Source organism: Pan paniscus, chromosome 4 (genome assembly GCF_029289425.2).
Source record: "Pan paniscus chromosome 4, NHGRI_mPanPan1-v2.0_pri, whole genome shotgun sequence".
Lineage (NCBI taxonomy): Eukaryota > Metazoa > Chordata > Mammalia > Primates > Hominidae > Pan > Pan paniscus.
The window spans coordinates 24,614,244-24,634,412 of NC_073253.2; the positions used below are offsets into that span (position 1 = coordinate 24,614,244).

The following is a 20,169-nucleotide window of genomic DNA, read 5'->3' on the forward strand; positions in this document are numbered from 1 at the left end:
CTGAGTGACATATTTTAGTTTAAAAAGTTTTTAAAGCATGATATTCACATTACAAAGGCAAAAATATTTTCATGCACAAGAAAAATGTCTTTATGATTCTTCTAAATGCAGGCATTACTCTAGTTGAAGGGCCCACCTATCTGCTATCTGGGCAGAGATGCTGGTAGGTCTCTCTCAACCTGTGAGCTGCAGAACCTGTGAGTACTTAAACATGCTAAAGATGTTTTTCCACCTCATCAAATCTGCCTCACTAAATCAGGGAATGAAAGAGACTCATTAAGGTTACTTCATTATCTTCCTTGAAAACATGGTGCACATTAATGGCCAACTAGCTTTCACTCAAATTTTTCCCCACTTTAAAACTATGGGGCAAGCATCTATGTCATTCACCCACAGAGAAGACGATACAGACTTCAGATGCATCAATGAAAGAAATCCCTCCCTTCAGCCCTTTCACAAGTATGGAAATCAAAAGAAGCAAATTCAGCCACACCAGTTGACCTCTGATTTAGAGAGCTGTTAGGCTGTGTCTTCACCAATTAGAAGCCGTTATCATATTCAACTTCCTGGCTACCCAGAGTGAGTCCACACAATAGAAACACATACTTTCAATTTTCAGAGGGAAGTTATATTTAACAAAATTTAAAAAAAAAACCCAGTCATTGTCATAATTTCCCTTCTATGTCCTGTTCTAATGTCACACAAATCTGAGAAAGAGTAGGGAAAGAACTGCTTTAGAGCTCAGTATTAATCTCTACACAATAGAACTTTCTCTCTTTCTCTCTGCTCTTTGCTTTCTTTTTCCTAATTGCCTTTCTCCTTTACCTTCCCTGGAGTTCCACCTTTGTAATTGTTAGAGAAAATTCCTCTGGGCCTTCAGGATAGTCATCATCAAGGATTTCAACATGCAGACTTTTCCTCATCTCCCCTGCTTCAAAGAGGAGCTCCCCTGCTGCAGGAACAAAATCCAAGCCTGCTTCCGCTGTCCCGCTCATCGTCTTGTACCAGAGTCGCACGTGGCCAAAATCTCCACCGGAACGGATGATTGTGATGTTAACCTATGCAAAATGCATTTTCTTATTTGATTTGGATGTTTAATCTACCAGACAATACTGTCTGTAACTAAACGTTCTATTTACCAGGATTGTGTTAAAATTACATATAAGGTTATAAAATTATATAGATTATATGTTAAAATAATGATGTTTGGAGCAAATTAATCAGTTTATGAAAACTCTGGAATAGAAACAAGAAAACATTTTCATATCTAAAAATAAAAATGATATTAAAATCTTAAGCATTTCATACTATACCCTCTGTGCTTCTGACACTCGAAGTTGCTCATGTGAAAAGGCAAATCGGCCATAGGGAGAGTCGCTGGCCACCACCGTGATGTTGGCAGTGCTGCTGGATTCACTCAGAACTCCTCCCTCACTGACTGCAGTGAGCTGAAACTCATAGAAGCTTTTTTCCTCAGGAATGTCATCGTTCAAAGCCTAGAGAAAGACAAAGAGTCATCAACAGTAGAATCTGTGGAATTTCAAGAAAAACTCCTAACCTCTAAATAATAACAACAGATTTTGTAATATTAATCTCCTCCTCATTCCCACTCTTAATCCCACACACAGGCACCTCCACAATAACAAATGCTGTTATATTAACCTTCTCCCCAATCTCCATTGTCAACCGTACACACGCACACCACACACACACACACACACGTGCCCGCCAACAACCACAAATGCTGTAATATTTACCTCCTCCCCATCCCCCACTTCTAACCACACACACACACAAACACACCCACACATACACATATGCTCACACATGCGCCCACACCAGCACAGAGAGTAAAGGGCATAACAGAAACCAGCTAATATTGATACCTGTATTACTACAATGACTGCAGACTGTTCATCTCGCATTGTCAGTTTTCCTGATGTTTCAGCAAATTCCCCCACGGAAGGAGGGAATATCCTCCAGAACACTGTGACCTCCCCCAAAATCCCTGGGCCTCGAACAAGGCTACAACAATAAACAAATGTATATCCAATACATTTCAGTTGAAGGTACTTTTCTTAAACATTTTCTCTGTCTTTTAACAGTAATCAATTTTCATCCATTTCAATAACAGTTTTCTTTTAAATAACCTCATTTACCAAACTATAAACCAAAGGAAGTCTTAAAGTTCCAAGATAGTAACACCCAAAGTATTAAGCTAGTGTAAATCTATCTTGACAGGAATACAAGCAAAAACTGATTACTAAAAGCAGAAGGTTTAAAGAAATAAAAAGAAGTATTAATATTTATAGGCTTTTCACTTAACACACAAGGTACAAAATATGAAAAGTCTAAGTTCTCTAAAGACTGGAAGACCCTTCATATAAGGGCATGCTGATGGGAAGGGATAGTCTTACTTCTGGATAACTACCATGAGGATAAAGTATAAAGTCAAACCCAGCTATGCCATTGATAGTTGCTTCCCATCCCCTGTAAGAAAATTTATGAGAAACAAACTTGCCTATGATCATACTAATTTAGTCATATGATAGGCCCTGATATGGTTTGGCTCTGTGTCCCCACATAAATCTCATGTTGAAGTGTGACCTCAAGTGTTGGAGATGGGGCCTGGTGGGAGGTGACTGAATCATGGGGATGGACTTCCCCCTTGCTGTTTTCCTGATAGAGTTCTCACAAGATCTGGTTGTTGAAAAGTACATAGCACCCCTCCACCCCTTCCACCTGCTCCAGCCAGGTAGGACACATCAGCTCTCCTTTCGCCTTCTGCCATAATTGTAAGTTTCCTGAGGCCTCCCCAGCCATGCTTCCTGTACAGCCTGCAGAACCTTGAACCAATTAAACCTCTTTTCTTCATAAATTATTCAGTCTCAAGCAGTTCTTTATAGCAGTGTGAGAACAGACTAATACAGACTCTGATTTTAGAACACTTGAAAGCAAAATGTTTGGCCCTGTTGATGTTCTAAGGAATGATTTTGTAGCTAAGACACACAAGCTTGCAGAGATGAAGTAACTCCCTTATATCACATGTTTAGTAACAGAACAGAGGTGAAAACATAGATTTTCTGATCTCAACTCCATGTGCTTTCCTTGGTGTAATTTGTGCAAATCAGTCAAGAGTCAGAAACCTTCTCATGATCTAACATCAAGATAGGTCAGGATATTATTCCAATTTCTGCCCCAAATTTGTTCTCCTCTCCACAGGATGTTAACAGTATATAGAATGTTAATGCTTGAAGACTATGTATGTATTGAGAATGATAAATTTAAGACTAATGATTTAAATAAAACTTCGTAACCCCCATATAGGCAAAGAAAAATCATGAAGTCCTTACCTGATAATAGCGGTACCATTATATTTTGCTGAGGGTTCCCCAATGAGGATGTGCCTAGATGACGGAGCTATCCCAACTTCTCCTGATGCTCGCTTATCACCCCGAATAATTATTGATGCACTACCTAAATTCAAGATGATATAGACCACTTTGTAGCAGATGCACATAAGCACTTAGTATATGCCTGGAAACTTTCTAAGCACTTTACACACAGGAATCTAGTTCATTCTCATGACTCTCATATCAGTAAGGTATTAATATCCTCATTTTACCTATGACACTGAAGCACATTGAGGTCTTGAAGACATGGAGGCAAATCGCTTGCCCAAGATTACATTTTAATGAAAGGGGCAGAAAAAAAAATTGGCAGTAATTGCCCTATCATGCTCATGAAAAGCAAGGGCTCCTCTACCATTGGCATTAATTTGTTTCTACAGTAACCATTTTGCAGCTCACTGCAATTGACTACATAGCTATGTCAACTGGCTATGTGGCAAAAGCAAGACTTCTTGGGGGCACTTTTTCATTTTTAATTTTCTGACTCTATCATTTGACTGTAAGCATTTATAAACCTGTGTCAAATATTTCTATTAAGATGGAAATAGAAAACTATATCAAGTATTTGAGTATCCATATAACTTAGTAGAAACTTAAAGAAAATTGTTTCCAGAAACACATATTAGGGGTTCATGACACAAAGAGCTGTATCACTATACTCTCACTTTCTTTGGCAATGGATTAATGGAATCAAGAGTGGCTTGTCACAGCAAGTGTCACAGTCAGACAGAAAGATATTAAGAATTAGGTGCAGTGGATCATACCTGTAATCCCAACACTTTGGGAGGCTGAGGTGGGAGGATCCCATGAGCCCAGGAGTTCAAGACCAGCCTGGGCAACATAGGGAGACTCCATCCCTGCAAACATAAAAATAAATTAACTGGGCATAGTGCCACATGCCTGTAGTCCTAGCTACTCAGGAGGCTGAGGTGGGAGGTTTGTTTGAGTCTGGGAATTCAAGGCTGCAGGAATCTGTGATCACACCACTGCACTGCAGCCTGGGTGACAGAGCAAGACCCTGTCTCAAAAAAATTTTTTTAATATGGTAAATGATTTACCCTGATCCAATCATATATTCTTCTATGTTTAATTAGCCTATGTGACATCTGTCATTTTAACATGATGTAGATAACTAAAGACTTATGAAAGAGTTAACTAAAGCTAACTAAAGACTTATAAAAGAATATGGTGCAGTGATGTGATTCCCTTGTTGGAAAATATCCTAAATAAAATGCAGAAATTATAACTACCCTAAGTATATACAGTGATAAGATACTCTACAATTCTAAAAATTTCCTTGGACATTAAATCTGCTTTTAGTCACATAGGATGGAGTTCTTGATGGCAAAAAAGAAATGTATTAATCACCAAATTTTCATGCTAAAAGTTTCTGAACCAGTTTTTTATGGTTGGTTATTATTGTTTATAGCACAATAAAACCATTTTAGAATCATTACTCTTTTCTCTATGGATCCAAAAAACAAATCATCATATCAACTGGAGGCAAATGAGAATTAAAATGCCTGTTTCTGAAGTGTCAGAATATTTGAGTAACTACTTTCAGATGAAAACAGACGTACATAGGCTATAATGCTAAACATAATATGACACATTTAAAAATAATGTTTTATTACAAAGGTAAAGTGTGATAATTGTAAATATGTTTAGAAAATATAAGTAATCAAAAACCACTATTAACATTTCAAATAAATAATTCCAACCTCATGTAAGACATGCACATGACAAAACAGATTACATTTAGCATGTTGTCGCAAAACCTGTTTTCTTAACGTGACAATTATCCATGTAATTATGTGTTCTTAATTTTTAATGTAATTGAGAGTTTTTCCTGTTATGTCACGTTGAATGGCTGCCTAGTATTCTGACACATTTAACTAGTCTCCTACTGTTGGACCATTTAGGAAGCTGACATATTTTATTTTACATTTTATAAACACTGCTACAATAAACATCTTCATTAAAAAAAAATTACACAGCTAAGCAGTATGAAATCTTTGACCTATGACCTTACCAAGATTGGGTATTATAATTTTAATTTAAAAAGTTCTTAACCTTTAATACATGTGGAAAATGGTATCTTTATGTTTTAGTAATTATGAAACCTAACCCTGTCCATTTTTGTAACTACGGGTTATTTTTATTACATTTTTTCTGAGAATTTACTTTTTAATTTCCAAAAATGTGAATTTCTCTTACCTTTTACTGGAGATATTTCTACCTCATCAATTGATATCAGCTGAATGGTGAAACGCCTGTCCTCCTCCAACACTGTGTCTTGAAGTGTGTGCAACACAATGGTCTTCTGGGACTCAGTCTACATCCAATGACAGAAACAGTGCATTTTCCAGATTGACCAAAGCCAAAGTTTGAATGTTGTCATTAGCAGAATAACGTTTATGTCCATAATCATTTTTAAGGGTGTCTTTTTTGTCACTAGAATTACGAGTTGCAGCTAGAAAGAATTACTCCACAAAAATCAGTTCTGAATACAAATTCCACTTAGGTTCTTTATGGGGAAAATGGGAAAATAATACAACCCCTAAATTTACTGAAAAATGTTAACCGTTGAAAATCCAATCTTTAAAGAAAGCCAAATGATCACACAATGATGTAAACAGACAAGGGTCATAGACTTTATAAGAAACAGCTCCATTCAAAGGAGAAAACAAAGTGTGAATGACATTAGATCACAGTTGTAGGGGCAACCACAGCCCTGAGATGCCAGCCGTTGTTCATCAACACTGGATATCCGACTCATGGTATATTTTGCTGATGTTAAATTAGTAATGGCACCTTCTAGTTAACAAAAATATCTAAAGGTAGCAGTAAAGGGCCTAATTCACAAGAAAATGTAGTTTTTCTGTCTAAGAACTTGGTCTTTTATATGCATGTTTCAGTTTTCTTTTACCTTCACCTTTAAGATTTTGTTTTTATCTTTACTCATATCAGTTCCACTTGTTTCTTGCTGAATCTATTCCTAGGTATTTTATACTTCTTTCTCATAGTACATTGTTTCTCATTACTGGTAACTGATAAGAATGTTAATGATTTTATTTTTTCTTATTTTTTTTTCTTGGATCTCAGGTGCATAGTTTGAATTGGTCCTACTTCGGTCAACAGCATTGTTTCTACTGGACAACAAATGGTTTTTTATTATAATTTATTCTTTTTGACCCATTTATTAGCCCATTTCGATTTCCCTTTGCAAAACTCTTCCCATCATATTATTCACTCTAAAATGCACTGTGTCTCCTTAATTTTTCCTTCAATGCACACTGTTGAGGTTACCCATGTTTTCTTATGTAGACTCAATGTATTTTTTTTTTTTTTTGAGACAGGGTCTCACTCTGTCACCCAGGCTGGAGTGCAGTGGTACGATCTCGGCTCACTGCAACCTCTGCCTCCCAGGTTCAAACTATTCTCCTGCCTCAGTCTCCCGAATAGCTAGGATTACAGGTGTGCGTTAACCATGCTCAGCTAATTTTTGTGTTTTTAGTAGAGACGGGGGTTTGCCATGTTGGCCAGGCTGGTCTCAAACTCCTGTCCTCAAATGATCCACCAGGCTCTGGCTTCCCAAAATGCTGGGATTACAGGCATGAGCCACCGCTCTCAGACTCAATGTATTATTTTCATTGCTGTGGGGATTCCATTGTTTGCCTTTATACTATTTGCAGGATTTATCTGACAATGGCTATTTACTATTACAAATAATATTGCCATAAACATCTTTACATACTTCTTTATATGTACAGTAATTTCTCCAAGGTACTACTGATTTTATATACAGTTGGTTCCTCTATTCTTGGATTCCTTATTTGCACATTTGTCTACTCATCCAACTTTGTAACCCCAAAATCAATATTGAGCACTTTTGTGGTAATTTGCAGACATGTACATATTGGCAAAAACTTAGAATCATTCAAATACATTTCTCATGTTTAATTTAATAAGCACTATGACTCACACCTGAATAAAGTTTATCTAACATACATATTTTCTACTTAGGGTACATCACAGCCTTCTTGTGCTTAGGAACGCCGTATTTCAGCACTATACTTGGGGGCAAATTTAAACAGAAAACTCACCAACAGAAAGCACAAAAATTTAAAAAAGTGATAATAAATGGACTGGAAAAAGAACATTTGTTTACAACATGAGAGCTGAAACAAAGTCAAGGTGTTGGCTTCTTCAACCTCGGCTGGAAATGCACAAATCAGGTGAATCAAATTCTCCAACACTTTCTGTATGTCCTTGAATGACCATGAAAACACCAGAAGTATCGACTTTGGAGGTTGCAAATACACCTTAGTGAGTAGGGAAATTCACAAGTAGGGGATTGTGAATGATAAGGATTGGCTACTGTGAATCATGAGAATCAACTATATTTTATATGTTTATATTGCCTTCCACCTTATCTACTGTATATGTAAGGCAGCTCTTCATATCATGCTCTTCATTTCTCAAAGAAATCTACAACCAGTAAGAGGGGGGAAAAGGGTGATTACAGGTGGAAAATCCCAGCCAATGGTTATGAAAGATAGTAATAAATGTTCTGGGATAAAAAGGTGATGGGGAAGTTTCATAGGGGAATAAATTCAGAATATTAGAGATTCAAAATGGACTTCAGTATATTAAAGTGTCTAAAAATAATCCTGCATAGAAAGAGCCTACTTAGCTCAATCAAGGTTTTCCCAAGTCCATGTGAACCTGGAATCCCTTTTTTTCTTTAAAATTCAGAACAATTATTTCTATTCTGCTGAATAGCAGTGCAGAGCAACAGTTTGAGAAATGGTACTATATATAGGCTATCTCAGGAAAATAGAAATATAAATTTTTCCTGTTTTTAAAAAATTTAAAACCTTTAATTTTTTTATTCTATGATGTAGAAAAGGTGTTGAATTTTAAAATTTTAAAGCCTTTAATTTTTATCCTGTGATGTAGATATTAAGTTGAGGTAGCAACCTGCTATTTCATTAAAATGTTTCTAAATTACAGTTGTTGTATAAAACACTTTCTAAATGTCTGTAAATTGGTTAGTTTCTTCACAAACATTATTTCATGCAATACTCAGAGCCTTTGTTTAGATTAAGCCTTATTATCCTCATTTTGCAACAAAGAACCCAAATGTGAGAGAAATTAATTTTCCTAAAGTCACATGGCATTAAACAGTAGAGTGAAGATTTGGATTAAGGTCTAGCTGGCTATAAAATCTATATCCTTTTTACTTTTCAGTGGCTACTTCCCATATCTCAAGAGAACCAAGATTGCGAAGATAGTAAAGGAGAGGAAAATAATACAAATATAGGTGATGGAAGTCTGCAAAAGTATATAAACATTTGGGAAAGGAGAACTAGACAGAACTAAATACTAAACAAGAAATGTGAATCCCAGAAAGATATAAAAAATGTAAGAGAACTATAAACACCACAGTAAAACAGTGCTCATGAAGAAATGTCAATAGTATCAAATACTAAGGGGAATCTATGCAATGAAAAATATGTAACCAATTTTTTTAGTGCAATGGATTTTAGCTAGTATGAAAAAGAAATGTTTAAGATAGATTATAAAGTAAAAAGAGCAAGTTACTGACAGATTGCAGTGTAAAATTCCATTTGTGTAAGAATAAGACACATATGTTTGGATACGCATAAAAATTTTTCAAAGGGTATATAAAAAACTGTCAATAGCGGTTACCTCTGGGAAGTAGGAATATAAGATTCAGAAGGAGTCAGGGGAATTTTACTCATTTTTCTACATCCTTCTGTACTGACTGAGGTTTTTTTGTTTTTGTTTGTTTGTTTGTTTGTTTTCCATGAGCACATATATTTTTACAGCAAATTAAAACAAAGATGGAGGAAAGAGACTTCTGAGTTAAACTGGCAGAGACTGGTTGCATGAGTTGTGCCTTCTTCAAATGCACATGTAGACACCATAAAGGGCCAAGACTAACAGAAAGAAAGAAACTAAAGATTAAAATCTTTCTAAAATACAGGTAAAATTTCACTAATGAAGGAATCAGTTTGGAGTAGACTAGAGGATACACATTCCACGCCATGAACCTAAATAACAGGAAGTACCACAAAGTGGGTGTTAAGGTTTGGCTGTGTTCCCACCCAAATCTCATCTTGAATTGTAGCTCCCATAATCCCCACGTCATGGGAGGGACCTGGCGGGAGGTGTTAAATCATGGGGGTGGGTTTTTTCCAGTGGTGTTCTCATGATAATGAGTAAGACTCACAAGATTTGATGGTTTTATAAAGGACCATTCCCCTACACACGCTCTCTTGCCTGTGGCCATGTAAGACATGCCTTTGCTCCTCCTTCATCTTCTGCCATAATTGTGAGGCCTCTCCAGCCATGTGGAACTGTGAGTCCATTAAACCTCCTTTCCTTTATAAATTACCCAGTCTTGAGTATGTCTTTATTAGCAGTGTGAGAACAAACTAATACTGGGGGTAAGACCCATTTCTTGACTTCTTTGAACTCCAGGCCACAGAGACTACACTAACCAAGAATAACTGGCTGCCACCTACCTCAGAGCTTTAGTGTTCCCACTGTTATCAGCTCTTTCATCTTTATATCAATTCTGAGTTTCCAATTCGTAATATGTAGAGAGTAAAAGGAATGGGAATGATGCACTGCATCCCAGAATTACAGATTTTTCATAAGTACATCTAATGAGGTCTCAGGCAGGGAGCACATATTTTCCTAGAAGCCCTTACAAAACTTTTTAAATGTATATATTGTAAAAATAACAATAAGCAACTATGAAGAAACAAAAGCTTGAGTGAAGAGATTAAAATAATACTAATTAATAATAAAAATCTCAAAGAAAAAATGCAATTGCAAAACTACAATGTTCATGAGAAACAATAAAATACAGAATTCAAACTGCAGAAAATTTAATCAGTGATGCATAGGACAAATTCAAGTTGTTTTAGAATGCAGAGGAAAAGGTAGAGATAAAAATGATATGCATCATGATTCTCTCTCAAACTATTGGCATAGTTGTTCTCTGTATATTTCTTTCCTCTTATCTTCCCAGGACCATTTTATTTTTACCAGCCTACAGTGATACTTAACAAAGTTTCTAGAAGTTACTCTGCTAAGAGAAAGACAAGAGAGGAAAGACATAATAGGGAGTACTCTTGGGACCAACAACAGTGGATGGGGCAGGAAGGAAACAGGAATGGGTAGAAGGCAAAGAGTCAAAGTGGGCAGTGAAAAAATAAGGTATATCATAAAAGACCAAGGGAAAGAGAGGGAGAGCTTTTCAGAACAAACTTCTCTTGAATGTGGCCGTACCCTGCATCTCAGTGGTGGATGCTCTGATGTTCACTAAGATTCCCCTTCTGGAAAGGACTTATTACCCTCATCTGACAGGCTCCTTTGCAAATTGTCTCATCTGAAGACAACTCCTTCTCACATGGTCAAATGCTCTTCCTGGCATGGTCCATACACAATGACTGCTCAACACAAGATTATAAAACTCACCATCATTCTAACTCAGACAGCTCTGAAGGGTCAGTCCCATTTCAAAACAAACTGTAGTATACTGTAGCATCAGTTTCAACTGCCTCATGGTTTGCCTTCATCCCTGCCCAATCTTGCTTCTTTCACTTACACAGGTGTTGACCTCAAGAGCACTTCCTAAAAAGCCTCTGGACACAAATCTCCACCTCATAATTTTCTCCCCAAGGAAGGTAAAGTGCAATATCCCCCTGACTCATCACTTATAGACCATTCATCAGTTCCGGAGAGTTGTATGTTTCTATAAACAAAGTATGGAGCTTAGTTGTCCTGCATAAAGTAGAAATAGGAAAGAAGGACTTTGCCCTGTTACCAAGGTAGGACTGAACAGAATTATTGTGAGAATTTCCCTGTAAGATGGGCAATGGTGACTCCACAGTCACTGTTACATTTTGAGAAAGTCCAGGAAACTATTATACAGTAAGTATTGGTACAACCTGGGATGTACCGTAGGTATAACAGCTTCTGTAGACTAGGTTTCCTTATTGCCAATGTGAATACTAAGTTGCTATGAGAACGATTTCCACCTGGGCATTATTGATGGAGTGGATACCACTAGCCATAAGTAGAACTGAGAGATGATGAAAGACATCCTCAAAACCAAATTAGAACCTGTGGGAGACATAGATCTTTGTATATATTCAGAACTAGACATACAAAAACAATGGAGCCGTTACACAGTTGTACATGAAATGTACCAGGCTGATGACCAAACAAGCAGATGGAGAGAGTGGAATCTAGAAACAACCCCATCCCTTCTAATGCAGTACTCTAAAAATGGATGAACTTATTCGCTGGAAGAAAAGATCAGACTATTTGCCATTTTAATGTAGATTTTATGCTCAAAACAAGAAAACCTTTTTAATCACCTGGGAAGTGTATCTAGCAGTAAGAATCTGGTAACTGGGAAATTATTGCTTCTTATTACTGAGGAAAATCTTTATAGACATTTGAAACTAATTTCTAAATTCTAAATGCTCCTCAGGTGAGAGGTTTTCAGATCATGGCTAGGGCACACAACCTAGATGTTTCATGAGTCATCATGTGTCAGAAGCTGAGAAGTAAACGGATGATATTCCTGCAACATCTTGATTGAGATTTAATACCATTAGGGTAATCACACCTCAAGAATGATGGCAGAACATGTGCATGGCAAATAGACTGCCAGAGGGCATCACTGATGACTTCCTTAATCACATATTGCAATACTGAAGGGAAAAAAGGTATTCGTTTCTGTGCTATCTCATGTTGAAGGCTCTGAAGAAGAGTCATTAGACTGAAAAAAAAAAAAAAAGTAAGACATGGACCATGTAAACATATTTGGTGGAATTCCTTTGGAAAACCACCTACTGAGCTTTTAATGTTTTTAATGTTTATTCTCCATTCATTTTCAAAAGTGCATAGGTTTAGACTTTCTATATCTGCTGTATATCTGCTAGAGCCAATTTCACATAGGTTTTTAAAATTTATTTGTCGACATTTATATAGTCTCTTACAATTTTCAATATTTTCTCTTTTAATAATTATTTCCTTCTCGTCAATTCTTATTTTCTAAGTTTTTTAATTTATGAATCAGGTTTTATTGGTATTTTTGTTTTTTAACTAATTGCATTCTGGTTTCATCTTTATTAATTTAAGAAAGCTGTTTAGGTATTAAGAAAGCTGTTTAGAATCAAACATGATTCTAAAAGCAAAAACTATAAAACGACTGACAAATCTGGACTATTTTCTTCTCTCTGGCCTGTTTGTTCATCCCAGAGCAAATATCACACTGCCTTATTTACTTTAACTGTGTATTATCTGACACACTGGCTAAGTAGGGCCACCCTCCATATTCTTCTTTGGGAGTTGCTGGCTATTCTTGGCATTTTGTATTTCCATGTATATTTTATAATCAGATTGTCTCTTCCACCTCCCCATCCTCCCTTCCAGAAAAAGACTTAAGAGTTTGATTGGTAAATACCACTGTCCTGTGGTTAGGTTGGGATTATTCATTAAAAACAACTCTGTGCTCAGCTTAACTGGGCCCCATATGCTGCTTCCCCACCTTCTTTTGATTATTAAAACTAGCCAAAGAAGGGAAAGAGGAGGAAGAAATTTGAGTGCACACAGGCAACCAGAAAAATTGCATCCTACAGTGGGTTGGTTGATACTCCAGCCAAGGTTCTCAGGCTCATGCTGATGAAGACATAAAGAAACAGATCTGTAAATGTCCGACCAAACTTTGAAAAGGGGAGTCATTCTTACAAGTTACAGAAACCAACTCCATGGGCCAAAAGATTATGTTCCCCCTTCAAAGTAGATAGGACCTTGCGCCTTCACTTCTTATCACTGTGGGAGGCTGAGACACATAAAGATGGACTGTAATATGCTTGTTATTCTCAAACTACTTATTGTGTTTCAGTTTTTTGATTGGCTGAAATACTTCCTTAATTTTTTTTCAAAGTGTACATGGATGTTAAAAACTGCAAGTTTTTGTAAGTTTGACATTGTCTTATTATGTTACACCATCAGTATTTTGAGTCAGTATAGAAGTTCTGCACAGTCAGAATAGTCAGAAAGCACACTTAAAGGGAAAACTGACTAGACTTGGTAACCAAATACATGTAACGATTACAGAAAGGGTGCAGCTGGGGATGACATCCAGACATCCAGCGTGGTTGATTGGCTTTGCCTTCAATCAGAAGAGGAAAAATGTGAGAGAGGGGTAGTTTTGATGGGAAAACAGGGGCAGAATCTGAACTTAAAAATTTGACTATAGATCAGACACAGTGGCTCACGCCTGTAATCCCAGCACTTTGGGAGGCCAAGGCAGGCAGATCACGAGGTCAGGAGATCAAGACCATCCTGGCTAACACAGTGAAACCCTGTCTCACTAAAAAATACAAAAAATTAGCCAGGCGTGGTGGCGGGCGCCTGTAGTCCCAGCTACTCGGGAGGCTGAGGCAGGAGAATGGCGTAAACCCGGGAGGTGGAGCTTGCAGTGAGCAGAGATCGCACCACTGCACTCCAGCCTGGGTGACAGAGCAAGACTCTGTCTCAAAAAACTAATTAATTAAAATAAAATAAAATAAATTTTTAAAAAATTAAAAAAAAAAAACAGCCAGGCATGGTGGCACATGCCTGTAGTCCCAGTTACTCATGAGGCTAAGGTGGAAATGTTGCTTGAGCCGGGAGGTCGAAGCTTCAATGAGCTATGATCGCATCACTGCATTACTGCCTGGGTGACAGAATAAGACCCTTTGTCTCCAAAAACAAACAAACAAAAAAAAAGAATTTGACATAGGTAACAATAATCTATTGTACATTTCAAAACAGCTGCAGAATAATTAGACTGTTCCTAGCATAAAGAAAAAATATTTAAGGTGATGGATATCTCAATTACTCTGATTTGATTATATGAATGCATCGAATTATCACATGTACTCTGAAAATACGTATATCAATTATGCAGCAATAAAAACTTCAAAAAAAATTTGATTTCAGATATCTAGAGTTTCTGTGTGTGTGTGTGTGTGTGTGTGTGTGTGTGTGTGTGTGGTCTGTGATTTTTCCCCCCATCATGCATATGGATTTCCAAAAAAATCCCAGACATAGTAAATATTATCACATGAATTTACAAGTAATACTATGCAAAAGAAAATCAAAGACAGCTCTCGAGGTGTGGCCACACAGGGTGACTACAGTCACCATTCCCCTCAGCAGTGACAGCACAGTGCCCAGTGCCCAGTGCCTCGAGCAGATGGCTCTCTAGGGACATCAGGTGCCAGTTCTCCTCAGGAAGATGATCAAAGTTACTGGTGAAAGGCCCAGTTCTGAACAGAAAACTGGGGGAAGAGAGCCAGGATCTGTCAGAGGGCCAGTGGGAAGAAGCAGGGTGTAGAAAACGGAAGCAGCAAGAGTCCACAGAGATTGACCCCCAAGGAGCTTGGAGCCCCATGGAAAGTAGGTGGGAGTGCTTCTCTCCTCCCCTCACTCCTCTGACAATCTCCTGACTGCCAAGCTTCTAAGGAGCCCCTCTGTGCTAGTGACCCAAGACAATGCTATAAGTGGCTATTCAGGAACTTCCCAGGGACAGAGAACCAGGTTGCTAGCTTGTGCAGGCACGCCTATGTTTCCCTCAGACCCAAAATGAGATGGAGGGTGCCATACTGGTTGTGTACCCATAGTGCCACTGCCCTGCCTGAGATCTCTCTGCTCTAGAGTCACTGTACCACCAGATCTCCTGCAAATATACCCCACAACTGGCTCTGACGTTGGGAAGCATGGGGGACAGGTGGGTCCCAGGGGGCTAAAGGACTTCTGAAGATCTAACCCACAGTGTAGGCTGCCCATAAGGGAGGGGGAGCACAGCCCATCAAAGTCCCCTTGGGACAAAGGAAATGCAGGCATGGGGCCAGTCACTGAAGGGGGCAGCACCAATGCCTAGGGACAGTCGTAGAGAGGGAGTCATCTCCCACTCTAGACTGTTGCAGACACAGCTGTGGTTCTTCCCACTGGGATTTAGTGCATACACATAAAGAAAGCATTTTTTGTGTGTGCTTTTTTCAGTGGCTCAATCCCTGCTGAAAGTAAGCTTGTGCCACTTGGGCTTACAGGAAGAACAGGGCCCAACTCCCCGCCTTTAGACAGAGCAGCAGTGTCCCAGCAATGGCGGACAGACAAGTTGTGAAGTTGCTTGCCCTGGAGTTGGTAACAGCTCCTAGAGGGGCATATCTGTGGCCTGCAGCTGCACTGCAGAGCCAAAGGACAAAGTCTTTATGAATTGAGTCATGAGTCCTGCAACAGGGGCACGAGAGGGAAGCAAACTTCATTCCTGCTGGCTCAGGACTAGAAGTTGGTGCACCCCCTTATCACTCCCCAAGAGACCCCAATACATTCCAACATGATCGCTTTTTACCATCCTTCCCTGCCTGCAGCCCACACCAGGGCAGGTGCTTCCACTCAACATCAGACATCAGTCAACCTATTCCCAATAGGAAGGGTACGGAATCAACTTTAGTGTCCATCAACAGTGAACTGGATAAAGAAAATGTGATAGATATACACCATGGAATACTACACAGTCATATAAAATAATTAAATCATGTCCTTTGAAGCAACATAGATGCAATTAGGAGCCATTATCCTAAGTGAATTAATGCAGAAACAGAAAATCAAATACCATGTGTTCTCACTTATAAGTAGGAGCTAGACAATGGATACACATGGACATAAAGATGGAAACAACAGACACTGGGGACTACTTGAGGTAGCAGGGTGGGAGTGGGGTGTGGGTTGAAAAACTACCTATTGGGTACTATCTTCACTATTTGGGTTATGGGCTCACTAGAAGCCCAAACCCCAGCATTATGCAATATACCCATGTAACAAACCTGCACATATGCTCCCTGAATTTACAATAAAAAGGAAAAAGAAAATCAAAGACAAATTGGGGAAAAATTACAGGAGTGCTAATGCTGACTATACCTCATCAAAATGAAGGGTCCCATTCAAAGGACTAAGGTTATGTTTAGCCTTCTCATCTATGGTCCACTCAAGTCGGACGGTTCCTTTTCCTCCTGGGGACCGGACAACCGTCAATGTCACATATGAATCAGGGTCATCGGATGAAAGGGATTCATCAATCATTACCTGAAAGAAGAAAATTCAGTAAGGCCAAACAAAAAAAAACAAAAAGAGCAGGATAAACAGGTAGAATCTTATTTCTGTTTACAATGACTGCAGTTTTATAATTTAGAATGTTTACATGTTATTATCATGTGGCAGAAAAATTTTTTTTACCAAATCCCACTTTCTATTCCTAGATGCTCAACTAGTTGGCATTTCCTGTCTTCTCTTGCAATTAGGTAGAGCATGCGACTGAATTCTGACCCAGAGAATAGAGGCAGAAATGATTTATGCTGCTAATATTCTTGCCATAAACACCCACACAAGACCCCACATCCTCTACTTTTCCATTTGGCAGGTGAATAGAGAGGAGGCCCAGGACCTAGAAGAGGACATAACCCCAAGATGGACAGAGTCTAGGGCCTGAGAGCTGCCAGCTGAATAAGAGGTGTCCATAAGCATCAGCCAACTGGGCACTCTGGTGCAGGATTCCTGCATGAAGAAGAAATGCACATTTACCATATGAAGAAACTGAGACTTGGGGGGATCTTTGTTACTACAATCAGGCTCCTCACATAATACAGACCTAAACTGTCCTCTGAATTATGGTGTACCTACTTTAGCGAGTCAAAATTTAAAAGTGGTTTTTATTAATCTGAGATAAAGAGAGGAGATTCAATACATTGATTTACCAGAACTATTTATTTTGTATACAAGTCCTTATTAACAGATCTAGTATAAGTGAAGTACATATGTTGACTCTGTGAAGCAAAGTTCTCATTGAACCTATATCATCCATCTGCTATACAAACAGAAAATATAATACAATGCTTTCCACTTTCAACACCGATAGAAGCTTAACATGCAATACAATCTTGTTTTGTTTTCTTCATGAGATTTGCATTGATGTCAACAGCACAGATTTAAAACAAACTGAAATGAGCTTCTATTGTGTGTCAGTTCTTACATATACCTTATCTTATTTAAGCCTCATAGAAACTCATAGAAATCTGAGGGCCAGATATATACATATATTTGGAGATGAGGAGCCTGGAATCTAATTAGGGTATTTTGACTCCAAACTGTTCATACCACTCCTCAGGGACCAGTGAAATTTAGTAAGAAAAAAATAGAGAAAATTCATTATATAAGTCTTCTTTGATTCCATAGATGTAACATTTTAGTTTAGGTTTCACAAGTAGATTTCCATGGGTCTCTGCTATTCTCAGGGCTTTGGTATACTTAACCACATTGCCCTTGTGAACAGCTTGTTAATTTTGATGGATTTATACTAACAGTCTTTTCTCAATGTACCTCAGCTGTGAATCTAATCTGTGTCACCGAACAATGCTAACAGAATGTTTATTGTGTGCACAATATTGTATATCTTATTAAGGTTAAAAGATAAACTTCATGTTACCAAGAAACTTTTGTGATAGGAAAGATAGGATATAAGCAAGGAAAAAAGTCACAAAGGGCTGAGCATCATGCAGCTACTATTATCACCAACAATCAAAATAGCCATGGACATCTAATGAATTAAAGCTCAAGCACGCATGCTTTACATATTCAACAATACAGTAGGAATTGGGTAACCTAAATCTTCCCTTTAGACTCTAAGACAAATTGAAAATTTGTAGCTGTAACGATATTATTTCCCAGAACAAGTGTGCTTAACACTAGGTTTAAAACACTAGAGTTTATGACCGCAGTTACAATAAAATGAACAAAAATTATTTATGAATACTAGTGTAGGTCTTCATTTTCTCTAACAGTAAAAGTAGATTATAAACACATTGTCCAGTGCCCAAGTCCAGAAGTTTGATGAAAAACGTTATTGTGAAGTTTCATCAATTGAAGATTTGAGTACTAAACGCTGAACTTGTAATCTAAACTTATAAGCTAAGAGACAATTTATAAAAAATAAATTACATATTCATGTGTAATTTTCTGCTGCTTGAGAGATATTCACAGTTACTCTTTTGCCAATCCAACACTCCTTACAAACACAGCTGCCCATTTTTTTTCCAAGGACGAGCTCATTGGGCTACAGTGAAAGTTTGTTCTCTCCCTCTTACAGGTCCCATTTTCTTATGAAATTGAAATTCAATAGCCAAATCATTAGACAGTTATTTGTTATATTTCAATTTTGGAGCATCAGGAAGTCCAGCCCTTGCAGGCAAGCTGTCAGTCTAGCCTTCCATCCACAGGACAGTAGACAATGGGCATTTCAGCAATTGGTTTATTAATTAAAAGTGATCTATGTGAATTACTGACAACCTATAAGTGATTAAATGAAGGGAATGGTGACATATGGGGCCGGAAAAGTTGCTGAGTATATGGGGATTATCTAAATATTTTTATGGCTAATTCATACCTTGGAATTTCTTTTGAAAGGTAAGGTCATAATATTATGTCATAGTTATCATGTAATAACAATTATGATGGAATTTATAGTGTTTTATACTTAAGATGTAGTGATAATTTAGTACTAGGTACCAAATATGGCTGCACAAATACTTAGTTTTCATGATTAATTAGCCTTTTTTTCCTCTCTCTCTCTTTGTGGCTGAATCAATAATAATTGGGTTCCTTCTTTCAAGTCTTGGAAGTAAACAGCCAATGAGAAGTAAGAGAGAAGAAATATAGAGAAATACATGAGCTGGGTGGGGGGTGACTGTGGTGTTTTTTTCTACATAAGTCACAACAGACTAGCATAACAGTGGGTAATATAAATCCCTCACCAGATAAACCCATTGTGGGATGTAACACCCAGAGCCATGATAGAATCCTGCCTGTGACCAGATTGGTGGTCTGGCAGTAAAGCAGGCAGAGAATAGGTGGTATGGATGAAAAGTACATCTTGATCTACTACAGCCAATAAATAGGAATCTGTTCCCCTTTGTAATTTCCTGATATTAAGAGCTCACATTACTATCAAACTGTGTGCACAGGCTGGAGGATTGGCCCTTAATTCAATAGACCACTCAAAAGATCCTTGAGAAGAGACTCATACATGAAGGGTAATGAAGACTTTCTTTCCTTTTTTTTTTTTTTTTTTGAGATGAAGTCTCACTCTGTTGCCCAGGCTGGAGCGCAGTGGCGTGATCTCGGCTCACTGCAACCTCCGCCTCCCAGGTTCAAGTGATTCTCCTGCCTCAGGCTCTCAAGCAGCTGGGACTACAAGCATGAGCCACCACACCTGGCTAATTTTTGAATTTTTTTTAGTAGAGACGGGGTTTCACCATATTGGCCAAGCTGGTCTCAAACTCATGACCTCGTGATCCGCCCGCCTCGGCCTCCCAAAGTGCTGGGATTACAGGCATGAGCCACTGCGCCCGGCCTTTTTTTTTTTTTTTTTTTGAGATGGAGTCTCTCTATGTCGCCAGGCTGGAGTGCAATGGCGTGATCTCAGCTCACTGCAACCTCTGCCTCCTGGGTTCAAGCGAGTCTCCCGCCTCAGCCTCCCAAGTATCTGGGAATACAGGCATGTGCCACCACGCCCAGCTAATTTTTGTACTTTCAGTAGAGACGGCGATTCAACCATATTGGCCAGGATGGTGTCAATCTCCTGACCTCGTGATCTGCCCGCTGCGGC

General features: G+C 38.3%; 1 protein-coding gene across 3 annotated transcripts in view; it reads right to left on the reverse strand.

Annotated features, from left to right (window-relative positions):
• ADGRV1 (adhesion G protein-coupled receptor V1) overlaps nucleotides 1–20,169 on the reverse strand; it is a 602,883-nt gene that overhangs the window by 381,234 nt on the left and 201,480 nt on the right. For all 3 annotated transcript variants that reach the window (XM_003822773.3, XM_055112209.1, XM_055112210.1), the window contains exons 59-64: nucleotides 16,431–16,595; nucleotides 5,628–5,745; nucleotides 3,354–3,477; nucleotides 1,887–2,025; nucleotides 1,314–1,496; nucleotides 826–1,058 (exon numbers count right to left, since the gene is read on the reverse strand). In XM_003822773.3, the coding sequence (XP_003822821.2) occupies nucleotides 826–1,058; nucleotides 1,314–1,496; nucleotides 1,887–2,025; nucleotides 3,354–3,477; nucleotides 5,628–5,745; nucleotides 16,431–16,595 (962 nt within the window). The remainder of the gene's footprint in view (nucleotides 1–825; nucleotides 1,059–1,313; nucleotides 1,497–1,886; nucleotides 2,026–3,353; nucleotides 3,478–5,627; nucleotides 5,746–16,430; nucleotides 16,596–20,169) is intronic.